At 50.0% G+C, this 26,690-nt stretch overlaps 1 protein-coding gene across 1 annotated transcript in view; it reads right to left on the bottom strand.

Moving 5' to 3' along the window:
• The window catches only part of LOC144169644 (sodium/potassium/calcium exchanger 5-like), a gene marked incomplete in the record, with an annotated part of 85,709 nt that overhangs the window by 50,626 nt on the left and 8,393 nt on the right, over window positions 1-26,690 (bottom strand). The window contains 1 exon segment of the mRNA XM_077698910.1: window positions 24,794-24,932. Within this exon segment, the coding sequence (XP_077555036.1) occupies window positions 24,794-24,886 (93 nt within the window).

Below are 26,690 nucleotides of genomic sequence, written 5' to 3'. Positions count from 1 at the left end.
GGCGCTTGCCGCATACATCGCCAAGTTGTTTAGTCCAAAAAAAAGTTCAGGTACATTTGAGGCAAAATATACGTAATTGACCGGTAGCATCTGCGTTCATTTAGGTCGGAACGCTCGTTGGGTTGGTTTTTAAATGCAGAGCATTTCAGTAACTCACGATGTCACCCGCGTTGACGTCCGTAGTCGTAGTCCGCACCGTCGTTGTCCGCACCCCTCCCCTACACTATATAAAAAGAAATACTATCCGGCGCCTGGTTTCGATCCCTCGACCCTGCGGGCGGAACGCAATGTACATGGTGCTCTACCCACTGCGCCACAAAGCCGACACAGAACGGGAGGCTACGAACGCGCCTTATATCCTTGACTCGATCAAACTACGTCAAGAAGCTGCTGATACAACGCATTCACTACCACCAACTCCCCAAACACTAAACGTTAACGCAATACACCCACCCCCTATGCGACGCATTTACTCGAGTCCCCCTCGCGGGGAGATGGGCCCAATTTTTTTGCGATAGTAAGCGAAAAAAGTGGCAGTGCAACGCCGGCACGTGTGGGAGGAAAAGCAAGCACAAAAATAGCAGAACTCCCGCTTGCGCAGTTTCAGGCAGGGGGCGCGCGAGCACTGCGAAGGCGCGAAATTTGAATTGCACTTGGTGGTAACAGTGAGCGGATAACGACGCTACAGCCCATTGCGCATAATCACTGATCTGCACTTCCGACAGCTTTCACATTGGCACAAGTTACTCAGGTGGCTAGACCGGCCGGTATTCATCCGGCAGCTTTCCCACAGTCAGGCTTTGCCTACGCGTGCACTTCTTTTACTCATGAGCCGTCTCGTTCACCTGTCACGTGGTACCTATCAGGCCAATTCTTGTTCCATTCTGGCGGGGTGCCGGATAAGCGCAGTGGTTGCGCACCTGCAGCTACTCTGGCTACCAGAGCTTGAATCCCACACAAATCTGAATGTGTCTTTATTTAATTATTTTTCATTTAAACCGGCAGTCATTGCGGTGTCATTCGTGTTGACGACGGCGGTCACTTTTCGCGTTTGATGAGACACGTAAGGCTTACGCCTTAAAGGGACGCCGCAGTGAATTCGTCAATCTTCTGTTTTTGTTTGCATTTCGCATACTGGCTCAAACAAACACGCGTTTCATCGTTTTATCCGGTCGATTAAGCAGTATTAATTTATAAGGCCTACGACTAACGACTACGATGGTTGAACACGAAGCTTTCTAGTGGCAGATTCTATGGTTGTCGTCTGAGTTTTCAAAACCGCTACGACCATATCGAAATGGGGCAGTCGGATAAGCGCCGGCTTCATAACGCAAGAGGGCCAGGTTCGATTATGGCCACCGCCAGTGTATTTTAGATGCGAAGCTTCTCATGCTCGGGGCCGTGTCCCTCCCTCCCTCGTTGACATTGTCCGCCGTCCGCCCTCCACTGCGCATGCGCGTCTCTTCAGCCCCGTCAACGTTTAGGCTGATGTCAGCGTAGTTGACTATAAAAAGAAATAGTTAGGCGGCGCCCGGTTTCAATCCCACGACTCTCTGGCCGTAACGGGAGGTACGTGGCGCTCTTCCCACAGCGCTACAAACCGAGACGGGAGCATGCGCTACGAACGTGCCTTATGTCCTTCACTCATTCAAACTACGTCAAAAAGCTACTGATACAACGAAGGCACGCGAATCTAAACGCCAACGGAAACGACGAACTGAAAACTAATGGGAACTTCTGTCGGCCCCATGGCTGCTTCGCATACTACTCAGGGTTCCCCTACGGGAAGATGGTGTAATTTTTTTTCTTTCACGTCACCCATGATCATTCATCACCATCGCCAGAGAAAGTTGGCTTTCCTGCAGGGCGTTTTCGCATTACAGGCGCATCAGGGAGAACACTAAAGCTTTTCTTGAAAAAACACCATGCGACATTTGCAGAGGCCCCAATAACTACTAACAGTGACGTGGCTCGTCTTGCAATGTTATTGGACGATGTCCAACGTCGGATTGCAAGCCAGTTTCGGTTTCGGTTCCGTGCAACAACCATAGGTCGACAAAGCAGAAACAACTCACTAACTCAGTCATAGTTTCTTTCCATAACGCTGTACTCGCTCAAACTCAGACACGAAAAGCTCGCCTGCACTCAAAATCACTCATACTCACTCATCACATACTCATTTATACCGTGCTCACTTCTACCAGAGTCTTTCAAGCTCATTAGCCCTCAGGAGTATTCGTACTATATCTGTACTCACGAATACTCATCTCATCTGTAGTCACTTGTACTTGCACTCAGTCTGTACTCATTTGTACTCACACTCAATCTGTGTCACTCGCACACGTGCTCGGTCTGTACTCACTCGTACTCAATCTGTACTCACTCATACTCACCTGTGCTCACATTTACTCGTATTCAAAGCTGTTTCTACTAATTTGTTCTCACAAGCAACCAATGTCATTCACGCGCTGCCCTAGGTCTATGGACTCGACTAAACCACAACCAGAGAACGCTTCCAGCCCGTAGCAGTTTGGTCAACTGGTTCCATTTTCACCTTTTTGTCTGGCTGAAACAGGCGAAAGCCTTTCCGTTTCCAGATTCTGAAGACTGAGAAAAAGTGGCTTTAGCGTGCGTTTTACATTCAGGCAGCCTCCCGCGCCCCTCCCTTCGAACAATTTGAACGAAGGAAGTGCAGAGAAGTCATCCATGCCTGCCCGGGCTTTCACTGCGGCAACCCCGTGACGAGTGGTTGCTGAGAGCTGCAGCACCGCGGAAGATGGAGCGGAGAGAGCCGAGGTTTTCCTTAACACCGAATTTTACCTTCCGTTAAGGGGAGCCGCGAAATGCGTGAGACTATTGAGCGCGCGTCGCGACTGGAGTGCGCGATCAAACTCACAAGTTTTTACTCGCGAGTACAGTACTCATGAGTATTACTCGCGAGTGCATGTACTCTTGAGTACAGTACTCAAAAGTACTACTCACGAGTTCATGTACTCGTTAGTACAGTACTCGCGAGTATTGTACTGATGATTAGAGTACAGTACTCGCGAGCACTGTTCTCATGAGTAGCACTTCCCTAGTGCATGCACTCGTGAGTACCGTACTCATGAGTACAGTACTCGCGAGTATATCGACTTACTTCTTCGACTCACTTCTTCGCGAGTATATCGACTCACTTTACTGGGACGGTACTCATTCATCATCATTAAACTTTTTGCCTAAGCCTGTACCCACTCATCATCATTCTCACCCGTGAGTCTGAGTACAAATGAGCACAAATGAGTGTACCCACTAGTGAGTGCGCCGACTGACGGCAACAACATGCTTGCCATCTGAAGTTATCGTTCGTTGGGCATTCTCGACACCTTAGGAATCGGCATACCACGCTTCTGCCTTGTTGTCAGCTGTAGAATGGGTCAAATAAGCCTGCCAGCCCCACTTAGAAATGTAACGTTCACTAGCCCAAGCGTACGCAGTGGCTGAACGCCCTCCGCGTCATCGGAGACTCTCAACTGCGAGGCGATTATCCCCCACTTTTCGAGCTTGTTGTGGCTTAGATTTATGTGAGCGAACGAATTATGCCGACCCGCCGGAGGCCAGTCGACTGAGCCTGTCGGAGGGTCGGTGAGCCGCGCTGTAGGCATAGTCAAGCCAAGCCTGCTACAGTAAGCGCCACACACAACGCCATATAGAGCATCGGCAAGGAGAATGCATGCAGGAGGACAACACTTTCGAATTGATTTTTCTGATAAATACGTCGCGCAAACGCATCGATAATGTTCGAAACGTGGACCAGGGCCCCAGAATTCAATTTTCACCAGTAGGCCCACAGTGTTTACAAATCATTTCAGTGGGCCTTTAATAACTGCGTCTTTTCACTGCGCGCCGCTTTCCGGCGAACTCTCCAACTAAGTTAACCACGCGGCAAAGAAGGCTTGTTGGTATTTCGCCTCGAGAAAATACAGCGCTGCTGAAGCGGACACGAGGACCAGGGTTATAAACGACACGTTGAGTACAAAGCGCTATAAAAAGCTACAGGTTTATATTTGCCCGAAACACATCTGGCGCGCCAAGGGGATGGAGCAATGCTTAGCGTGCGCTGCGGATGTTCGCCCAGTTATTCGCGGTAAGCACCGTACCTCCCGTTCACTACTGTCCTTAGACGTCCTCTAGCGTTCACGAACGCACGTGTCTCACACGGAGGTGTCCAGCAAACCGGCTTACAACGGGTCCAGACGAATGTAGCTTAACGGATCGACTTAGTTCATGGATGTAGCGTGCGAATGCACCCTAGAGCAAGTTATTCTGAACATCAACGGTCTGTATATTCGCCCTTTCATGTCAGTATAAATAGTTACAGTCCAAAGGAGAACAAAGACAAGAAAAAGCCGCCCGCATCTTCCCACGGGGGGAACTCGAGTAAATGCGTCGCATCTACTCGAGTCAAGCAAAGCGTCACGTCAAGCGTAAGCCATGCAAAGACGCCCTTGACTGAATTCCGAACGCGCGCTCCACCGTTTATATACGTTGAGGGGACTGCGTAAGCCGGTCCCAGTCGACGACGTTGGCGTACTTGTAAAGCGGCGTGGACTCTAGGTGTTTGAGCCAACCGCGGATGTTGCTTGGCCGGAGAACGGCACACCGGTTATATGCGCAGCGCGCCCGAAGGAGAGGAAACCGCGGAAGAGAGAGTACTGCACATGTGCCGGCCCAAGCGCGTCTGCCGCGGCTATGACGCAACGTGCCGCGGCTATGACGCAACACAATCCAACACAATCCACTTTAATCCAATCCAATCCAATCCAATCCAAGCCAAGCCAAGCCAATCCAAGCCAATCGAATCCAATCCAATGCCCCTCGCGAGAGAGTGTTCGAATCCAATCCAATGCCCCTCGCGAGAGATGTGTTCGCTTTCGCCTCGACTTGACGCGCATGCGCAGTGAGCGTGCGGACTACGGACGCCAACGCGGGTGACATCGTGAGTTACTGAAATGCTCTGCATTTAAAAGTCGTTGGATGCCGTATATCACCCGCCGCGGTGGCTCAGTGGCTGTGGCGTTGTACTTCTGAGCACAAGGACGCTGCTTCGAGTCCCGGCCGCGGCGGCCTCTTTTCTGATGGAGGCGAAAATCAAAAACGCCCTTGTGTTCGACGTTTCCGCACAAGTTAAAGGTCCCCAGATGGACAAAATTGATCCGAAGCCCTCCACTACGGCGCGCCTCTTCGCCTGTGTAGCGTCGGCGCGCTAAACCCTACAATCAATCAATCAACACAATATATCCACAGCGCCGCCTCAATGGTGTGCAAACTCTTAGCACAATCTAAATTTTACATGACACATCACTCTAGTCTCCCCTCACAGGACAAGCCGAGAAGAAAGATGACTGTAGTGCACATAGGTGTCTCATTTCGTTTTTTCTTTGTTATTTACAGCCTGACTGGCAGGTTACAAAACCTGCGACTGACTTACTGGGATATTTACCCCTTAAACCATTATTATGTCGCGGCTTTTGTTGTCAGGGCTTTACCTTAGATGCCTCCTCCTCTTTGTGGGGCTTGACTTGCGATAATAGCGTCTGCTGATAACTGAAGCAGGGCGCAGACACTTACGTAGGTAGAACTTTATGAACAAGGGCAGTGATGAAAACGCCACCTTTCCCACAAAAAATTACGTGCCACATCACCACGATACGTAAAACAGCGCCTGCTCGGGCGGCGTGTATCAGTGCACTAGTGAGCTCCAAGTCGCTGACGCCTTCTGCAGGAGAATTACTGCAGCGCTAGCAGCTTTTTTTTCCGCCACACTCCCCCCCAGCGAAGAATGCTCAGGCCCGGTGTCCCCAATGGAGGAGTCCTTCTCCACGGCAGAGTTGCTCGCTGCATTTACTTCCGTCAAGAAATCTAGCTGCCCAGGCCCGGGTGACATCACCTACACAACCCTCTCGCATCTAGGTGAAAATGGGAAAAATTCGCTCTCGAATACATCTCGCGGATCTACGAAGACCACAATCATGTGTACACTGATTGGTCGGTGTCGTCCAGATCATTCACTATCGGGATGTGGATACCGTCATCACGCACCGCCATCAGTGCCATTCTCAGCCATAACATGTCAACTACGGCTACAGAAGTTGCAGCTCTGAGTGTGACTACGGCTACAGAACTTGCAGCTCTGAGTGTGGCTTACTCTTACATAACCAAGCAGCCCGCACCAGAGTAGGCTATCTTGCACTTCAATGTCCAGCGTCATTTCCAAAGGACCAGCTTGTGTTTGACATACACTCTACACATCTCCAAGTTGTACAAGCGAACCATCACATGTCACTCCAATGGATTCCTGCCCATTGTGGCATAACTGGCAATGTGAAGTCGGACATTGCTGCATCCATTGCGCATAACCATCCTGCATCGGCAATATACATACCATTGTCCCTCTGTCCTTGCTAGCGTGGCATGGAACATTCAGCGAGCAACCTGGAATGACGTATCAAGTCATTACGCACCGCTATCCTCTAGTGATCCAAACTGCAAATTCAAAATGCCACCAGGACTCTCCAAGCGGGTAGAAGCAATTCTACATCGCATGCGGTTGAATGTTTACACGCGCAACCTCCTCTATAAGACGAAACGGACTACGTCACCACTGTGCCTGCGCTGCGATGTGCCGTGAAACCCTCCAGCCCCTGTTCTGTGAATGTGCTCGATTTAGTGCACAACGGGCGTCCTTTGCAGTGTACTTGGGACTGCTGCTTTTCGTGGGCATTGAACTAAAGGACGTTTTAGGTCCGTGGGCATATCCCAAACGTGCTCTACGGGCTACAAACGCTCCGATCAAGCACTTGCAGCACGCAGGTCTAGACCAGTCTCTGTAAATAACTCAACGCCTCTGTGGACATCAACTTCAACACCATCCCCATCATCCTTATCACGTCATCATCTGGCGTACAAAGTTCGGCACTTCAGTCACCATACTTCCTTAAAGCTCTCTCTCTCTCTCTCTATCTCTCTCAGTGCAGCGTGTTAGTAGTTAGACCTCGAGTGCTATTTATTGTAGTTAAAGCAGCCATGACCACAAAATACAAGTTTGGTTTATTGGAAAGACTGCTTCGTCCTGATAAGAACGATATCAACTTTATCGTAGACCTCGAACCAATAACGGAGATATTAAAGCGAACATATGAAGCAGTGGCGACTCCCCAGGCCTTTTCCGGCGACTTCCCTATGACATAAGAGAATATTTCTTGCAATTACCGGCCGCCGACCTAATTATCGTATCACTTGAATGCTAACGTGCAGTTCAGACACTAATGACTATGTTCTTGTGTTGGCCCATATTACACATGGCGGATAACAGCATGAAAACTGGACGAAAACACAAAAAGAGAGAGACACAAACAAGCGCTGACTTGCAACTGACTTCAACTGACTTTAAGGAAGGTGGTAGAACCGAGCTCGCATCCGCTGAAAAAGAACGTACGAAAATTGCTGAATTGCCCTACATACATGGCTTCACTCACGGCCTAGAAAAGGTTGCATCTCGCTGTGGTGTACAGGTGTTAATTTCTGCGTGCAACACGTTAGGCCGATTGTGCGCGAAAGTCGATCGCCGCTTAAACAAAAAACAGGCTGTTTCCCCGCCTTGCTGCACGGTGAAGCATAATCATAGCTATGTACCTTGTCGTGCTTCCGTCGTCTATTCCATTCCTCTGCCTTGCAAGCGCGTCTACGTAGGGCAGACGGGGCGCTGCCTTAACATGAAACTAAGAGAACATTACAATTCAATCGGAGGGGCTACAGGTTTCCACTTGTCAGCCCATTGCAAGCAGTGCATTTGCACATTATCAAACGGTCGACGTATTGTGTCAGTCAGCCTTCTGTTCTCTTGCATGAAAATTAGATTTATCTGGGCATAGGTTGAAACGTAATTTTTATAATCTGTACTGCCAGTGCCAGCAGCTGGGGTGTTTCTTTCTTCCTCTTTTCTTTTCCCGCATGCTCTGTCAGGACGCGACATATGTATATATTTCTGTTTTTTTTTCTAATCAAGTCAGTTGAAAGTCAGCGCTTGTTTGTGTCTCTCTCTTTTCGTGTTTTCGTCCAGTTTTTGCGCTGTTACCCGCCATGGAACAGTGCAAACTAGCCGAGCTTACAACACTCCTGTCACATTACACCACTCCTGTTCGTACTACGTGACTCTAGCGGGAAATTTGAATTTTTTTTCAATAATTCTTGCATTTGTATGCTAAAAGAACGTCTTTTGTGGCCGGTAGGGAGATGAGTGAGTTAGCAAAGGCTAGTTCTTTCAAACGGAACAAAATTTTAGTTTGTCTTCATGGCCCCTTAAATCACGCAGACCAGAATCAGAGAAACGATGAACGAAGTAAGCTTCTTTTTTAAAAAAAAAAAAAAAAAAAACCTTTTCAAACTACCGTATGCTCTCAATGGTGCTTTTCTGTCGCAAGCGTGAGCACGCATTATAGCAGTGTTTCCTGCATCCCGCAGCCGCGACCGCAGGTGTTTACAGGACTTGCCACGAACAGACTTCCGCCTACGCCCTGTTCTCTACGCATCTATCTGGCTTTAGGCGGTTGCCTGAGAGCAAACAACGCGTTCAGAGAAAAAGCCTGGTGTGCGTGTTACAAAAAACTGGCTCGCGTTTCCCGGCACTACGCAGAAACCAACGCGCCTGGAGCGACTACACACTCGCACCTAAGCTAAAACTCTTCAATGGAGAGGTTTAGCATACCGTGTGTTCCATGCGCACCGTGCGTACCGGGGCCCGAATGGGCATGTGCGCATTCGTTCCGGTAGGATGGCTTAGTTCCGCTGAAGGGTGGACCCCGCCTTGCCGTGCCCGCGCGCACATGCGCAGTCGGGTTCCGGTGCACATGGTACACACGGTAAGCTAAAACTCTCTAATAACTAGCTTGAAAACAGGTAAGGCGATTCTGGGTCTCTTTTTTTTTTCGAAAGATTGCGCTACGGCATAACAAAAAGTTTTCATATGTTCAACACTGCACCCGTAACGCGCAGAAATCCAAGAAGAGACCGGTGCTGGGGCCCCCATATCCAGCGCTTGAGATCTGGGGGTCCCCCAGGATGGAGTCCTGTGCCTCGGAGGTGTTGCGTTCGAGTGTCTATAAGACCTGGGCAAGTCCACAGCAGGTGTTCAACGTCAGCTCCTGACACAGGAAGCGCACAGCAGGTGTCCGCAAAAGGCGCGTGATAACGGGCACGCCAAGCATGGGTAACTGCTGGGGATAGCGCAACTCCAAGCCAAAGCCTCCGCCGCACGACCTCCTCCAACGAGAGAGCCCACTGGGGAGGTCAGTTAGCTCAACGCGGTGGAAGTAAAGCACGCGTGGCGTGACAGAGTGTTTCCTTTTCCACCAGCAGTACTACGCTGGATACTGGAATAAGTAGTAACGGCCGTGGGAGGCCTCTGTGGCAAGCGCGATCCGCCGCTGTGTGGGCATAAAGCATGTGCCGGCGAATCCACAAAACGCGGACAGGACAATAGCTACCGTTGAGTCAGTATTAAGTTCCAGCTTCTCCCCACAACGATGCAAGCGCCGGCATGCCATCTCTAATGGAAGTAAGTTCTGCTAGAAGGTTTGGGAGTGCTCGGAGTGACTCGTACGTGCAGCTCTGGTTTAGGGCAGGGTAAGAGGGACACGTCAAGGCAGTGGTGACCAAGCAGTCCTATGTCCCGGAGTCCACAAAAACCTGGACAGCCGTCGGTTGCATCGCAGGCGCCTAGTCAGTGACATGAAGGGCTGGCGAAGGCCAGAGGTACGGGCTTGTATAGTCTTATCAGACAGAAGCTTGTTGTCCGTCCCCTGATGGTGCAGGCAGGGCGGCCTCGCGGTGGAAAACGCTGGTATCATACCAAGCGGCTGGCCCATGTACACGGCGAAAGCTGCTGCCTCTGGAACCAGTCCACGCTTCAGCAGGCATGCGAAACGACGCTGATGAATTATTTCATCTAGCGTGTTTAGCTTGGCTTCTGCTTGGAGCTGTGGAAGATTCTGGTTCCGTAAAAACTGCGGCGTAACGAGATCAAACCAGAAATTACGCTACGTTATAAAACAATTTTCGCCAACCTTTGCTTGCTTTCCAGTAGATTAATTACGCAGGAAAACCGATAGATTTCGGGAGGCGTATTGACAGGGAAAGCTTGACAGACGGACATTCATATGCTGTCTTCGCCGCAGCGGCTGCTTTTCAGATAAAGGCGAACAGCGAAAACGCCCGCTTGTGGAGATTTCTGCATGCACATGTTAAAGATCCCCAGGTTGTCAAAATTAATCCGAAGTCCTGCCCTACGGCGTACCTCATAACCCTTGCAACTTCGGCCCGCAAAACACGCACAGTTCTAAAACATACATTTCAATTTTTGTTTTTCGGTAATAAGGATTAAAAGCGCTGGAAAGGGAAAGCGCTGATCAAGGGAAAAACACGATGCGCTCAATGAACGAGCGCTGACCGAAAAACATTTGGACCGGCGAACGGACAGAACACCCCTGGACTAAACGTGCCGCAACAACGTAACCGAGGTGTCAGCATGACCAGCAATAACCCATTGCGAAAAATGACTTCGACAGTGTGGATGCCCAGGAGGCATCGCAACCCTTCGCCCACGCTTTCTCCGCAGCAAGCGCCTGCCCGTATGTTATTCTTCCCGTGTATTGCTATGCGTTCTTATGAATTATTTACGCACGCCGATGGTGCTAGTTTGGGATCATTGGTATAGCATTGCAGCGAGAAAATTGCGCTGCCAAAGGCAAGCACGATGAGAGCGGGACACACACGGGGCGCCACAAAGCATTGCTAAGTATTACCAGAGTCCTTAGCATTGAAGGACTCTGGTATTACTAACAGAGTACGATCGATGCTTTTTAACAATGGCGGTGGATGCGTCACCGTGCAGGCCGTCACTGACCCCGCACCGCAGTGACATCTCATTGTTACTACTCTATTGATTGCTATGCTTTTTATAGCGTTGACCCTTGCTGCAATAAAATTTGGTTCAAAATGAAATTTGCTTATTTGTCCTGTTCCAGTACGGCTTTTGTGTTGTTGGACGACGTACTTTCCCATCCACTTCTGCGCAAACCTATGAATAGAGAGTTATAGCAGAGTGGAGAACTGGTCCCGGTACGTTGCCCGGTAGGCGACCGGCGCTACTGCGCGTGCGTAGTACCGGAAAAACTGGTTGTGCGCATGCGGAGATGTACCGGGTACCGTACCGGAACCGGTTCTCCGCTCTCCCATAACTCTCTATTATTTTCCTTTCCCATGCCTTGTTGACGCTTAAAGCACGGATAGGCAATTTTCCTTTAGTTTACTTAAAGGCCAAGTGCAGTCAAATTTCCCCTCGGCCAAATTTAGTTTGAACGTACAGCGGGAACCACCAAACCATTTGGGAGATGACTGCTAGCCCTTGAAATGTGCTGTTAATGAGTTATAAGCGCTTAAAAAAGCCCAGTCGCAGACGATGCTGCACCAGCCGGTGGATCGCGCAAACAGCCAAGAAGCGGAAGTGACATTGCGGCCGGCCGGGTGATTTTAATTCCGGTCATCCAGGAGATTTTAATTCCGGTCATCCAGGAGATTTTTCCTCCGGTCAGCCAGGAGAACCGGTCGAGCTCCACTGGGCGCCCTTCTCCTAGGGCTGCTGAGAGGGTGAAGTATTGCGCGCAGGTTTGCTCCGGCCTGACCGCGGCGTGCGGCCGCTCTCTCGCCCGTTGGAACGTCACTTCAGGCTGGCCTTAAAGGGACACTGAAGTGAATTTGTCAAGCTCCAGTTTTTGCTTGCACTGCGTAGACTGGATCAAATCAGCACACTTTTCATCGTTCATCCGGTTGACAAATCGGTAATTATTTTACAAAGCGCGAAAGAAGAAAAAATTCCCCGCATTTCCCCGAGGGGAAGAATGTGAAAGTGCGAATGCAGGAGTTGAATTTGCGCGGTTCGGTAATGTTCGCGAAAGAGAGATCCCACACACACACGCAACTACAAAGAAAGAAAGATGCATTTATTCACAGACACCTATTTGTGTTGTCGTTGTACTTGATTGCTAGAGCGGATCTCAGCTTTGAAATTTCGTGTCAGTACTCCTTTAAGCGGGTGCATTAGCCCTTCTCACGCCCGATTCCTGGCCAATCCCCCACGTGGGTATGTGCCATGCACAGACACCTATTTGTGTTGTCGTTGTACTTGATTGCTAGAGCGGATCTCAGCTTTGAAATTTCGTGTCAGTACTCCTTTAGGCGGGTGCATTAGCCCTTCTCACGCCCGATTCCTGGCCAATCCCCCACGTGGGTATGTGCCATGTCAGCGGCCGGGCAGCGCGCGCCCATCTCCCCCCGTTGCCAAGGAAGACGAGGAGCGCGCGCACCCGCAGCTGTTGCTATGTGGACGGACGGCGGTCAACGGAATTCAGGGTCGCTTATAAAGTGCATTCGCACTTAAAACTACCATGCGCGGTTTGCGGCGGCCGCACCAACTAAGCTGTGACGTCGTGAGGAGGGGGCACCGTGATTGGACGATGCCCAAGGTTAGCAATCAAACAAGTTTCGGTTTCGGTTCTGTAAAACAACATGTTTGACATCCGATGGCGTCGTTGGATGGGCATTCTCAATATCCCAGTAATCGTAGTACCGCACTTCTGCCATGTTGTCGGCTGTAAAATGCATAAGATAAGCCTCCCAGGACGGCTTGGAATCGTAGCATTCACTAGCCGAGGCCTACGCAGTGCATGAACGCCCCCGCGTCCCCGCAGACGCACAAATGCATGCGCTTTTCCCCCATATGTGGAGCTTGCCTCAGTCATGCCTGTATCGTAAAAAGCGTGTTCGCACCAGGCCAAGGGTCTGTTGATTCTGGCCTGTGCCCACTGCCCGCAAGCAGTCGGTGCTTATAGCAACAGCACGCCAACGAGAACTCGCTAGCGCGCCAGTTCCAGGCTGCGCGAGTTCTGCGGACTAGTTCGTGAAGCAGTGAACGTTGCGGCCCAAAAAAAGGTGATCTCAGTATAGAAAACATCGGCGAAAAACGAAAAAGTTACCTTATAAAAAAAAAAAAGCTTGTAACCGCGGGGATTCGAACTCGTGACGGGCAAAACACTTGCGATGACATAACTAGCGCTCCAGAACACACGGCCACGGGCGAGACCGCTGCCGACAATGGAAATTTAAAGGGGCCCTGAAAGGCGTTTTGAGCACACTAAATTGACTAGCGCAATCGTTAGATTGGGTCTTCAACATCATCTGTGCCAAGTATTACTCTTTTACGCGCAGCGGAAAGCTCACACTTTTGTTGCAAAGTTTGTCGCTTTTTTCTCACCCTTTCCTTCGTGTTTTTGGACGCCGCCATCTTCACATGTCTACATCATCGATTCCCAGATGTTCGTCATGAGCTAGACATCCTGCTATTGGGCGGCTTTTTTACGCACTTCCGGCAAAGAGATGAGTCGTCTGCTCAGCGTCGGCTCGCCGGCTGATCTGCCAGCGGAGTGCCGGAGTGCTTGGACATTTTACGACAAACGAAACAAGTGTAAACAAACGCTTAACCGTTTGTATTGAATGCAACAGGGCCATAACACGACATGAATATTCTCTTACTTGAGTACGTTCCATAAAGAAAGCGTTGAAGCCCCGTGGCACTTCTTTCTTGCAATCGCAGAGAACGCCCTGAGCCGAATGCCCGGGTTTGACGCATACAATTTATTCAACTTCCAAACAATCCAGAGATGCGTTTCGAACGAACACAACGTCACAACATGCGTTGCAAGTCCGAACCGCGATTGACAGACGATGGGTTGCCTCCTCCTGCCCGTCGTAAATTCGGCACTCACCTCGCGCGCGGTTTGCGGGGACGAACAGCAAGTCACTTAACTCTGGCGCACAAGCCGAGATGGCTTTTAGCCACGCACACTGCACATACGCCATGCGAGGTTGAGTCGTACGCCGCTTGAGAAAGATAATCCAGACCATGGGAAGCACTATCCACCCGCAGAAGCACAACGTCGCATTTCATCGCGAAACAAAGGCGTCCACAACACACACACCATCGCCTCATGTAATGCCAAACGCATCTCGCACTTCCAAATGGGAGTGAGTAGTATGCCTGCAGTGCCCATATGCCGCGAGGTGAGGCCCCAAGCTGAACCGAGATCACGCAACCGTAACTGACTTCTAGAGCGGTTTGTGCCTTGTTTCCAGGGCAACCGATGTTTGATATTGTCAAAGAAATGGTGCTCGCTCCAGCGCTAGAAAGCTCAGAGCCGCGGAGGAGCATGTTTTGCCAACGTTGCCGCTCTCTACCACGCGTCGCCCCAAGCTGAACTGGCGTTTTGTGCACGGGTTCTGTATCGGTTTAAAATGTCTTTTTCACATGCCGCCGCCAGGAATTACCACCGCCACAAAATAAGACCCGGCACCAGCGGGGCCACATCTGATACGGCGCTTTTTGGATAAACAGTGCGCTGTGCATCCAAGGGAGCGAGCGCAGGATCCTCCCCGTGCGGCTGTGAGTTCGCCGCCGATAAAGAGTCGCGTGCCGCCGATAGCAAAGTTCTGCAGCAACGTACACCGCGAAAGGGCAAGGCCAGGCCGCCGCACACATGCGGCCAGATTTTTCGTTCGCTTTTCCAGTCTTGAGCGGAGAGCGGGATTCATGGTGTCAACAAAGCTTGCCCGTAGCAGACGGCTGTGTGAGCAGCGCGATAGCGGAAGTACGTCACCGCCGAGGAGCGCAGCATCATGGGAGGGAAGGCTCTCTCGCTGTCAACAGCGGAGAGTAAGTTGAAAGGAGGAGGAAACGCGGCGCGGCGATAATATGCGGTTTTTGATTTACGATTTCTCAGCTAATACTCATCGCTTCAACAAAATTCTTGCGGGAGGAGATTGCTAATACATTGCTTTATTTGGTTACATGTACATCCACGCATCGGCGGAAGGTATTTCAGGACCCCTTTAAGGTATATGTGATGAAGTTCGGGTTAGCCGAGACACGTGCCAGAAGTCACAAGGGTCGGAGACATGGCATGGGTGAAGAATGCGGTGGTTGTATTGTCGGAACGTGAGACACGGGGTGCGCGGAACGAAAGAAAAAAAAACCAAATAATAAGACTAGGAGAAAGGAAAGAGGACAGCAGTCCTTGTCAGTCCTAGTCGCGCTAGTCCAGTAACCTTAGTCGGGTGCGGCGTCAGCGCCTAATGCCAACCGAACGTGTTCACGTTGCTGCGCAGCGTCCGATGAGGTCCCGTAGCGCCAGGCACGGTAGAAGCGGCAGCAGGCACAGGTAGTGGGGTGGATCCAACGGGTGGTCTGCCCGAAGAGGTTGCGGCCCCCTCCTGGTTGGCCCGACGACCAGGCGACCCGGCGCAAGGCGCGGATGCCCGGCGCAGCGGCAGACACGGGTATCCGGCGCTGTGGCGATGGCCCCGTAGCCCCGGCAAGAGCTGTCGACGTCCCGGCGCGGTAGCACGGGCGCCGTTAAAGGGTTTCTTCGCGATTCCAAGCGCGACCCCGAGCTCGAGCCGATGTCACCGTTTCGTCCCCCTTCTCGCACTCTCGCTGCCTTCTCATCATCAGCGCGCATGACATCGTGGCACATACCCGCGCACGGGGGATTGACTTGGCATCTCGTCACAGTATAAATGTATAACCAGTTTACACTTTTATTTAGTTTTAGTATTTTAAGCAGCTTAGTGACTATTTGTTGTATTGCGCTCGTGCAGTAAGCGTCCCCCGAGTTTCCACAATAGCTCACGTCTAGCAATTGCATTTCTTAGACGGAAAAGCGTTCGCAGATACGTAGTCGTGCTGCTGACCGCTGTGCTCGTTCGCCCAGCGCAAAATAGTGCTTCCTGCTCCCTAGTTTTGCGCTGTACAGCGAGAGTTCCAGTTGATTTTATTTTATTAGTACCAATATTGACTTCATTGACTCTTTTCCCGCCTTCAAGTGGCCTTAGATTTTCCTACTAGCGTAAAGTCAGCGAAGCGTCGCATGTGCCCTTGTGCAGCGCTTGTGTGAGGCGACCTTGACTCGACTTGGAGCTAGATACAGTGTACAAACTAACAAAGTAAAGAAAGGCACATTCTTTCATTCACAAACGTGTTGTGGCTTAGTTTCAACTGATCGAGCGAAAGGCCATGACCCGCCGGCGGCCGGCGGAGTAAACGTTGGGCTGACTGACTCGGTCGCGGAAGGTCGGCGAGCCGTGCAGTCACAGAACAGGGAGGATGTGCAGTAGCGCAGCCAATTTCCAGCTCCTCTCCTGCTGACGTCACACGAAAACACCAAAGAAAATGGGCGAGAGTGCAGAGAGGAGGAAAGCATTTTCGAATTGATTTTTCTACTAAATAAATTCGCGTAAACGCGCTCAGAGTGGTCGAAACAGGGCGTAGGGACCCCAGACTACAATTTGCGCTCGCAATCCCGCATTGTTTACAAATCACTTCAGTGTCCCTTTAAAGGCGCGCTCTTCTCAATGTCGGTTTCGAAATCTCCGATTTTTGATGGTCGTTTGCGCCGTGCATGCGCGTACTTTTTCAGCTGTCATGTTTTGTATTTTGCGCTCTTTTTTTAAGCAGGTTATACGGAAATCACGCTTTTAAGGGGTTTAAATTTTGAGTGCAGTTGGCCTTTAATAGACTTAAAACGCCCACAGCTCCACCCAAGGCGTCCCCGCAAGAACGCCTTACCAAGCCGCTCCTAAAAAGAGTGAACAAGACTTCCGTGTTTTGTCCGGTCAAGTGTCGTCGTCCAGCGTTGAAAACGGCAGGAGACAAGCAGGCAGTGTATACACCGGTGGTACGGTGTCGCCTCTAATTGCTCGCTGCTTTCTTGTCATCCTTTTCACGCTACTTCTAATTTCTCATAACTCCGACGCCACGGTGAATGCATGGTTCCCCTTTCAACCAATTCCTGTTTATATTTTCTCGTTCTCTCCCTCGCGAGACAACCCAACCAAAACAAACTTCCCGTTCCACTCTTTATCGCGTCTCCACTCTCCGAAACGGCCTCCCCAGTTCGAGTCATGGTGACTCGGACTAAGGAACGCACTGTAAATGTTGCCTATAACTAAAACCCTTACACCCTATCAAAAATAAAAAACGCGCTTTCAAATGGCGTAATTAACAATAAAACACCCTTTAAAAGGGTGTATTTTTGTGTTTTTTTTAGGGCGTAATAGTGTCATAAACGACAGAACACCCTTTAAGGTGTTTCCCTTGGTTTTTTCTGCTAGGGTGTGAGGGTGTTAGTCATACACAGGGATTCACAACATTAGGAGCGTAAATCACTTTGCAGTACGCGAGCTGGCTCTATTCTCAAATTCCGCGAGTTTCGGAATACTTTTTTTAGAAATTAATTTTCGCACAGGTGGCCACCGTCCTTTTTTTTCTACACCGCGGGCATCTCCATATTTGCATCCATGCTTTCAAAAAATCAGTTCATAAAATTCATGACCCGTTATTAAATAAATGACGGATTATGTTTCGTGTCAGTTTGTTCAAAGAATCATGGCAGACACATACGTAATGGCTTTTAACATACACCGCAGGTGTATTGGACTTCGGGGGAGGCAAATCAGTGACGATCAACCGGAACATCGTCGGGCTCCAACGCGCCGGAAATATTCCTCGGGCAAAGTCCAATAACATATAAAGCGCGTGCTCTCCTCGGGGCCTGTGGTGCTGATTCTGGCTTACGTCGGCGTTCTGCGTGGGTATTACTTTTTTACTGGCTTATTTTATACGGGTGGTGCTATAAGCGTCTTCGTTCTCTTTACAGAGCAAATTTTGTTTCGGCGCGATCGTTTGTTTTCTGTGGAGGGCCGCGCATGCACTAACAAGCTTTATTGATTCCCTATAAAAATACCCGTCCGGTGGCTGTGTGACCAAAGGACGCGTGTTTGGTTCCAGCCCCGGCGGCCGTTTTTTCTGGGGGAGGCTAGCAGCGAAAGCTCCCGCGTGTCGAGGTTTCGGCGCACGTTAAAGATGACCATGTGGCCAAAATTAACCCGGAGCCGTCCACTGCGGCACGCGCCTTAAAGCCCACGTGTAGTTTGCGCGCGTTAAACAACCAAAACTTGACTCCCTGCAGAAATCGGACGAAGAAAAAGCTCCACAGCGCTTATTTCTAAACTACCTTCGTCAAAAGGAGCCTTTTTTTATACCCGAAGAGGCTTGACGGCGAATAGGGTACGAGGGGAGGCGAAGCATACTCGGCTGAGGTGAGGATTTCGCAATGCTTATGCAAGGGGAAATCCATTTCAAGGATCTTCTCGACCGGAGGCTGGAGTGGAGGGGGGACTCAGAATGCCAGGGTCATCGTGGCGTTGGCCAGGCAGGAGTCTTCGCAGCCCGGTAACGGGCGGGGGGCCTCTAATCCTGGTGGCGACAGCGAGGACGTTACTGGCCAAGTCTGAAGCCTTAACTTGAACTTCAACTGCAGGCACAATAAATGTTTTTCCAATCCAATCCAATCCAATCCAATCAGAATACCAGGGATAGAGTCATAGTAACAGAGAAAAGAAAAAGGCGGTGAGGGAGAAACGGTGGTGATGGTAATGCTGAGAAGATACGTTCGGCGCTTGGGCGCTGATGCTCTCGCAATCAATTCTTTATAAGGAGTGCTTAGTTGTCTTCGTAAATCGTCCGCATCCCAGTGCATCCTTATTAGTTTGGACCACGCGTGCCTCTTCGACATGAGTTGAGGGTGGCGGAAAGAAACTAATACTAGTCACATCATACAGACTTGTTTCATCAAGCTGGGCGAACGATCGCTCACGACATTGGTCTTTCTGCGATTGATTAATGTAATGCTTCGTATCTGAGCAGCTCTCGAAGGGGTATCTCCTAATTTTTGAAATGTTTAAGCGTTTCTATGTGATCTCAATAAGGCAACCTATCCGTAAGACCTTATGTGTCGCACTTTCGCTGCGACCGCAAATGCTATAAATAAAAAGCCATGGGACATGTTACTTCGATTTCCAACTCCTTATAATGCTTGCAAAAGATGTCTTTCCAGCAATAAAACCCTGTACAGTACGGAAGCCGACTTTACGAGCTCGGTGTATAGCTCTCCTGAGGGAACCATGGGGCCACCGGAGCCCGTAAATATAGATAAGATAGGAGCATGCGCAGCATGTGCCACAATAGGATATGCCAGCATGTGCTACAATAGGGTATCAGAGTAGGGTAAGTTCAGTTGAAAGTTTGCGCCTGTCCTGTCTCCTTTCTTGTATACCGTCTTTGGTTATTGCGTTAAACATATTTAAGAATTATGAACCAATAGCCCCCCAACAAGTTTTTTTTAATTACATGGGGCCAGTGGCGTAGTCGGCAATAATTTTCAGCGGGGGGGGGGGGGGGGGGGGGTGTTAAACACCACCGGAAAAAAATTAAAAATAAATATCCTGCGCCGTTCATCATCCTGCTTTAGCAGGGCATTAGGTTTGTTGTTTTGTTGACTAATATCTACGAGTAAAGATACGGGTACATACGGGACTCCGAAGAACCATATTTCTCGACAAACAAACAACGTGAGCTACACTAGCCGAGGTTCAGCAGCTTCGCGCGGCTGCTGGAGAGCCGTTCTACGCATGCGCGAAGAGCAGTGCCGCCTCACGGCGCACAGCTGGCGCGCCGGAGCCGCCGCCGCCGCGACTTGATTGAATTGGATTGGATTGCATTGGATAGGATTGGAAATCGTTTTAGCTGCAGTAAGCATGATAATCAGCTAATCCTAGACAACCAGGACACCTAAGAATAACCAGCTGAACCTTAGCTCACGCTACGTATACCCTGGCATAGTCGAGCTAAGCCATTGCTAATTTTTTTACATTTAATTAGATCGTTTCTGCGTAAATAGCTTGGGCGAATAAAATCACAAAGAAGGGAAAGGGGACGTACAGCCCTCAAAAATTTTGGGGGGTATTCTGAAACCGAAACAATCACATGGCTACGCCCCTGCATGTGGCTTGATGGAGGTATATAATGGAAAGCCCTCGGGCATCATACATTAATTTGGGATTCTTACACTTCTTATTAAATGTCTTCCCGGAAGAGCATGTGTGTACTGTTATGAAGCCAAGATCGAGAGGGCTGGGTGTATCGTGCTTTATTTGGATACAATGGTTCTTACGAAGGTGTTTAATCAAAGGCTCTAGGGCCTACCTTCATCGCAATTAGACTACTTAAATGTCCCTTTGAAAGATGTCTTCCAAACGAACCTTGCATTTGTAGTAGGGAAGCTCTCTTTAAAGGGACTCGGTGTGTAGGAGAGCGACTTGCAAGCATTTATTCCACAATTGCTGCTATTCACCCATTGAAGACTAGTAGGAGGCTACGCTCTTGCCAATGAACGCGTACGGCACTTTAAGCAGCACCTGTGGAGAGTGTGTGCGCCGCAGATGCCCAGGCACATCGCTTTAGGAATTCTATACCAAGGCACGCCCGCGAGGTATAAAGTTCCCAGGCAGGTCTCAGCGTAGGTATCTAATGTAGTAGGCTTCCACGGGTGCAGCTCTACGACCACCGTTTGACTACCCAGGCATTTGCGAAATTTAATTCCCACAATTGTGTAAATAATGGCAAATTACTACTGCCACAAAGCCAGATAATTTCACAGTAGGTGTCTCTTCCACGGATGCGCATCGTGAGGTGCTCTTTCAAAAAATTGAAAAAGCAGTTAGGTTGGGAATAGGCAACGTTGAACGTTATTTCGGGTAATGGCATATCTTTTTTTAAGGGAACGGGTTGAAATGGGAGCAGTTTCACAAAAATTTCGCTTCAATCCATGCTTTGAGGGTGGTTGGACTGCGAAGCTGTAAACGACACCCACAGCGATAAACTATGCGACGTCACTTGAATTCACACACGTGGCCCTACAAAACCAGATACTCTGGCTGCCGTTACGTGGGTTTCGCGGGGAAGCATCTGTTTATGTCTGCGTAACCCAGTGAGCGAATGTAGACGCGATGGCAGAAAGAAAACAAATAGAAGCGCCTGGCGAACGTGAGGAGGACGGCGGCACGCGCGGCTATGGCTCTCTCACTACCTCCCCTCACTCTTGTTTCATGCGTCGCCGCCAAGGAGCACTCTCCCCCCCTTTCTCAGACGCTGTTCCGTTCGCCGCTAATCCAAACCACGTGAACGCCGTTATCATACATTATGTGGTTTGCCCTCCACACACGAGGGCTCAGAATGAGCCCAGGTGGTAGACCCGCGGCTGTGCTCTTTCAGTGCACCGTCTGTCTCCCCGTCTCCTCGTGTGGGCGCAGCTTAGTTGGTAAGACGACGGGCTGTCGCTCCGTTTCTGTATTTGGGTCCAGGTTCGATTCCTGGCGGTGCCGGCAATTTCTTTCGTTTATCCTGGCGTTTTTTGTTGCTGTCACGAACATTTCCTTGGCTGGTAAAGGTACACTGCTTCGCAGTAAAAGGAAGGGAGCTCTGAAAGGTGTTCGAAAATGGCATATGCAAACAGGAATGGCGCCTGTGTGTGGTGTGTGTTCCTACTTCGTCTTCGTATGCTTACCGCCCCTTCATTCTTTCCAATAAGCATGAACCAACTAGCTCAACAAGTGTTGTTAGGAAGGTCATTTCGGGAACGGGTGTACACGGAAGACGCCCCATCGATACGAGCGTTTTAGGAATGGATTCGAACGAAGCTGTGTTCGGCCGCAGCCAGCCGCGGGTAAGCCCCGGCTCAATGCCTTTCTATACCTGTACTTCGAAACCTCCTGTGCCCACCGCTTATGCAAAGCTATGCCCCAATCGCCTAACAAGGAAAAGGCCCAGAGGCTCGCCTTTATTATCGACACAATGGACACAATGCAATAATTTGCACTGCAGAAGCAGCGCAATTCTCCAAATATTACGCTACGTTGCGGCAGCCCCACACACCTGTAACCCCTTCTGGAGGCTGGTTTTACGCACGGATAACTGTGCCAGTAATTATGACCTTAACAGAACAAAAAAGGAGCACCTGGCGAGTCGTTAGCTAGCGCTCTCTACATGAAAGGGTGTTGCGCAAACGTGGGGCATGAGAAGAACGGCGTGAAAGAAATGGGACGAAGCACAAAGCGGCCTGTGATGCGCTTCCGGCTAAAGCGGGCGATGCGCCAAAATGTGTACACCAGGCATACCTGCGCTAACGAGCCCGGCGTTACTGCCGCGTTCTGCGCTCAGTTGGCAGCGAAGCGGGTATTGACTGTTAGCGACTCTCACTTTTCCTGCCCTACGTCAGAGTTAATATATTGCTTTCACTGAGATAAGGAGTGCAGGATTGGGCGAGCTCGTATTCCTTGGTCAACTACAGCGCGTCAAAAAAAAAATGAAGGAAGCTCACACATGCGTAAGACTTGAAGGTTGCGCAGCTGTACGCAACAGTAGCGTTTTTCCTCTTTTTTGCCTCTCGACGTTGTTTAAGACTCGCCGCTTCACGATGGATCACAGCTGGATGCTCTTCTTCCTCTATCACCCACGGTTGTGCACCGCACGTGGCCTTCCTTCGTGGCGCGCGCTTATCGCATTCCCCCGCCGCGTCCCGCGCACGGGTTGCGCGCACGTCTCTTTTCCCTCCTCGTCTATCTCTACCCGTTATCAGGCCGCGGGTCCCTGCCGAGTGCTTGCGGAAGGGGGCATGGTTTGACCTCTAGCGCTCAAGGGCAAAACTGTTCACCCCGCGAAGACTGCCCAAGGTAGCGTAGTGTAGCTTGCCCTACAAAAAAAAAAAAAAAAGGAGGAAAGGAAAGTCATTCAGGACGAACGCTGTGCGCCTTTCTTTCGTCCTTGTGTTTTTTGCAGCCGTGTAGGTGATCTTGAAACAAGGGCGCGTCGCGTTCCCCGCTTTCACTGCAAGCACACTCGCGTTTCTAACATTCAATCAAAGCGGTCTATTTCTGTTTAGTCCGGAGGGATTAAGACGCACGTAAACTCTGGTTATAACAAAATCGCTTCATGCGAAATCTCTCCTTATTAGAAGTGTTTCGTATCGCCACTGTAGAGAATTGAGAGCGAATCATTTTCGCTTTTAACAAAGTGTCGCTTATAACAAAGCCAGTTTCTTCTCCTAAGGGCTTTTTTCATAAGGATGGTTTACTGGCGTCTGCTGCCTCAGCACTACTTTTGTATAAAAGCAATCAAAGTTGAAACAACCTGTTATGGCTGAAGTTTCATTTTTGTTTTTGCTGTTTTCTTTTGTTTTAACAGCAGAGCTGATTAAGGTTTTCGTTCCGCCGTCCAGCATTAGCAGAAAAAAAAATACTAAGAAAAAATACCGAGCGCAGTGAGCGTGCGCCGCGTGAAGAGCGCCCGGCGTCGGCAAGCTCGGACTACGAGAAAACGCTGCCCCGCGTTCGTGGCGTGATCTCTCGCGTACTGTCCCCCACGCCATTCACGTGCGTTCGTGCCTGAAGTGGGGAGCACAGACGCCGAGTTCGCGAAGCCGGTTGCTGTGGGTTCTAGCGCGTGCTAACGGGGTCCACTTAGGGAGAGACGTGAAAGCCTGCGGACAAAACGATCCGGGCTTGCCGGTCGTGGAGAACTTTCCGCGGCTAGTTCGGAAATCCATGTGAGGTGCAACATCCGGGTCTCCGCCAAAGGGAGATGAGCTGCCAGCTCTATTGTTTCTCCACCCTTGAACCAATAGGACTAGCTGCGCCATTTCTTTTTGTCTCAGCCGCAGCTCCACATATCTGGGCCTGCTTTGAGACAGATATGCCTTCTTTTACCTAGCTGCATTATCCTTGGTGCGGTTCGGTGATGCAGGTGGGTTACGCAGGTTATGAAACGTTAATAAGTAATAGCTAGTTACCCTGATAGGTGTGACTCTAGCACGCGCTTATACGGTAGGCAAAGAAAAGCCGAATTAGAGTTACATAGCGCGATTCATGTCCTTGTATGTTTCTGCGAAGACGGATAGCGTGAAAAACAATAAGTTAATACGAGATCAGAAATTTCTTCCCGCATAACATAAGCGTTTCCGAACGCCATAGGGTATATGTGAAACGCGATAATTGGAAGAAAGCTAACAAAATTTGTTCCTTTGAAGTGATAAATGAGTGTTTAAGGGGCGGGTTCAACTTGTGAAGTTCAAACCTGTCATTGTTTTTTTTTATAACCACTTTTTCTTAAGAGTTATGAATAATGGGTGTCATTCAAAGCGCATATTTACAGAGTTGACGTCAAATGTGTTGGCCTTTTATGCAGTATGCCAGCTAATAATTGGACGCGGTACATGACATGGGCGGAACCGCCAGTGTACAATAAAAATTCCTGACTAAGTTTGTCATATTTGTTTACGTTTTCGGGTTTTATGAAAACCGGCTGTCCTTGAACCATAGTACCCTTTTTAGCGCGTGCCTTAACGTTTGAGATTCAATAGTTTCTTGAGTGATTTTTTCATTATCATTTTTTAACTACCTCTGTTTCCCCTATTTTCCGCTCCGTTCCTTCCGCCATGCATGTTCAATGTTTATTCCGTTAGCGTATGCAAGGGAAGCCGTGCAACACCCTTTATAAATTACAATATTTTTAACAGCGGAGCTGTTTAGGCCCTGCATTATTCATCTGTCGCACCGAAAAACCTCGAAGCGTGAGGGAAAGCGGAGAGGAGGCAAAAGACGCACGAGCACGTGTTGGGAGTGCGCGCCTCAAGAAAAAAAAAATTTGTTGGCTTAGCTCGGTTATGCCAGGATATACGTAGCGTGAGCTAAGGTTCAGCTGGTTATTCTTGAGTTTCCTGGTTGTCTAGGACTAGCTGATTATGGAGCTTACTGTTGCTAAAACGATTTCCAAACCAATCCAGTCCAGTCCAGTCACTGCTCCTCGCGCATGGCTCCTCCCGCAGCACGGCTCTCCAGGAGCCATGCGAAACGGCTACCAAGCTGCTCCGGCGCAGCGTCAGACTTGGCTACTGCGCAACGGAGGCACACAGCTAGGCACGCGCAGGCGCCAGTGCGTCTGCCGCGGCTATGACGTCACTCCTTTGGAATGCGCAGACCGGCGAATGTGGCGACTTAATTGTCTACACACCCGTACTCCAATTGGATTGGATTTCAATCTAACACAATCCAATTTAATCCAATCCAATCCAAACCCAAGCCAAGCCAAGCCAATCCGATCCAAACCAATCCAATGCTCCTCGCGCTTGCGCAGAACGGCCCTTCACGGCCCACGCGAAACTGCTCAACCTCGGCCAGTGTAGCTTGCGCTACAAAAATTGGCTCCAATCCATGCTGTGAAGGTGGTTGGAAAGCAAAGCTGTGAACGACCTCCACAACAATTCCACATGCGACGACACTTGAATTGACACACGAGGCTCCAGAAAGAGTAAAACCAGAGGTTCCACCAACCGTTACCTGGGATTTGCAGTTGCGCCTTCGTGAACGCAGCAACGTCGGCCAAGGCCGGGCTCGAGCGGCGGACGTTGCCGCTGTAGACCGGCCGTGCGTCGGAAAATAGAAAACGTAGAGGAGCGTCTTTCGAAGGGTCGAGACAGCGGAACCTAGCCATCCTGATGTGCTAGCTCGGGGCTACACCACCGCGCGACACAAGCGCGGACACCGAAACAATCCAGCATGTGAGCTTAGTGATTCCCATGTAAACGAATTTAAACTAGTTAGTTCAGTAAGTTCTAGAATTGCGAGAACGCTGATGGAACTTTGATAATCGCTATTTATCAGAACCAGTTGTTCTATTCGTCTTTTGTAATACCTAATAAAACACAACCGAATCGGTATGCAGTAATTTAGAAAACGCAGTCCCATTCGTGACAAGCAGTGCGCAAAAGGTAGCGTTTCTATAGCAGCCAGATGTCTGTAAGTTGTCTCTACATTTTGTTTTCCCGCCCTGCAAACCAATCCTTAACATGTCGTCGCCGTACGACCACTTAATTCCTTCGGGTCCGGGTCACCCAGGAGGTGCTTTCGAACAAGTTAATCAAGCCGGGCGAAGTAAGCACGCATTAGACGCAAAGATGCGCCAAAACAGGCCTACACCGTCGCTAAAGCAGACGACAAAGTTGACGAAGGGTCCCGCCGACGCGCCCACCGGGGTGAGCACGGGGAACGCTGGGTAATAGCGCCCTATCGCCGCGCCATCTACACTGTGATCCGTAAGGGAAAAGCGCCCTCCGCCTCTCAAGCCGCGTTGGGAGTTTCATGTCCCGAACGCTACGAAAGAACCGTTGGCTGGTAGAGGTAGAAAGCTTTGTTGTAAAAATTTTCAAAAACGTGGTAAGGAGCGTCCCTGGAATCGAACCCGGGACATTACGCCTTGAAGCCGGCAACCGAAGCACTGGGTCACCCCAAAGGCCCGCGGGTTACAGGGTGACCAGCACCGGTAACAATAACATGTGCAGCCAATCGGAAAATAAAAAAATGGCCCCGTATCTGCTCCTTTCGTTGCAAATGTCGACAATAGACGATAACCTTTGTCGACATTTGCTTAGTAAATGCCTCCCTTTGCTTTCCTGCTCACCTCTCCTGCTGTTCCGATCCCGTCGCAGTCCTCCCAAGGTATACACACTAAAGATTTGCTCAAGTCAATTTAAATTTACCGCTTTCCACTGCTCCAGGCCGAGTGCCTCGATACCAGCGCTGCCGTACGGCGGAGACGCATGTGGTGGTGGTGGCAACACGCATTTATTTTATGTGCAAGGGATACAAAGACG

This window comes from Haemaphysalis longicornis, unplaced genomic scaffold, assembly GCF_048455015.1.
Source record: "Haemaphysalis longicornis isolate Haplotype H1 unplaced genomic scaffold, Haemaphysalis longicornis Haplotype H1 scaffold_2, whole genome shotgun sequence".
NCBI lineage: Eukaryota > Metazoa > Arthropoda > Arachnida > Ixodida > Ixodidae > Haemaphysalis > Haemaphysalis longicornis.
This window is presented reverse-complemented; position numbering and strand designations above follow the sequence as displayed.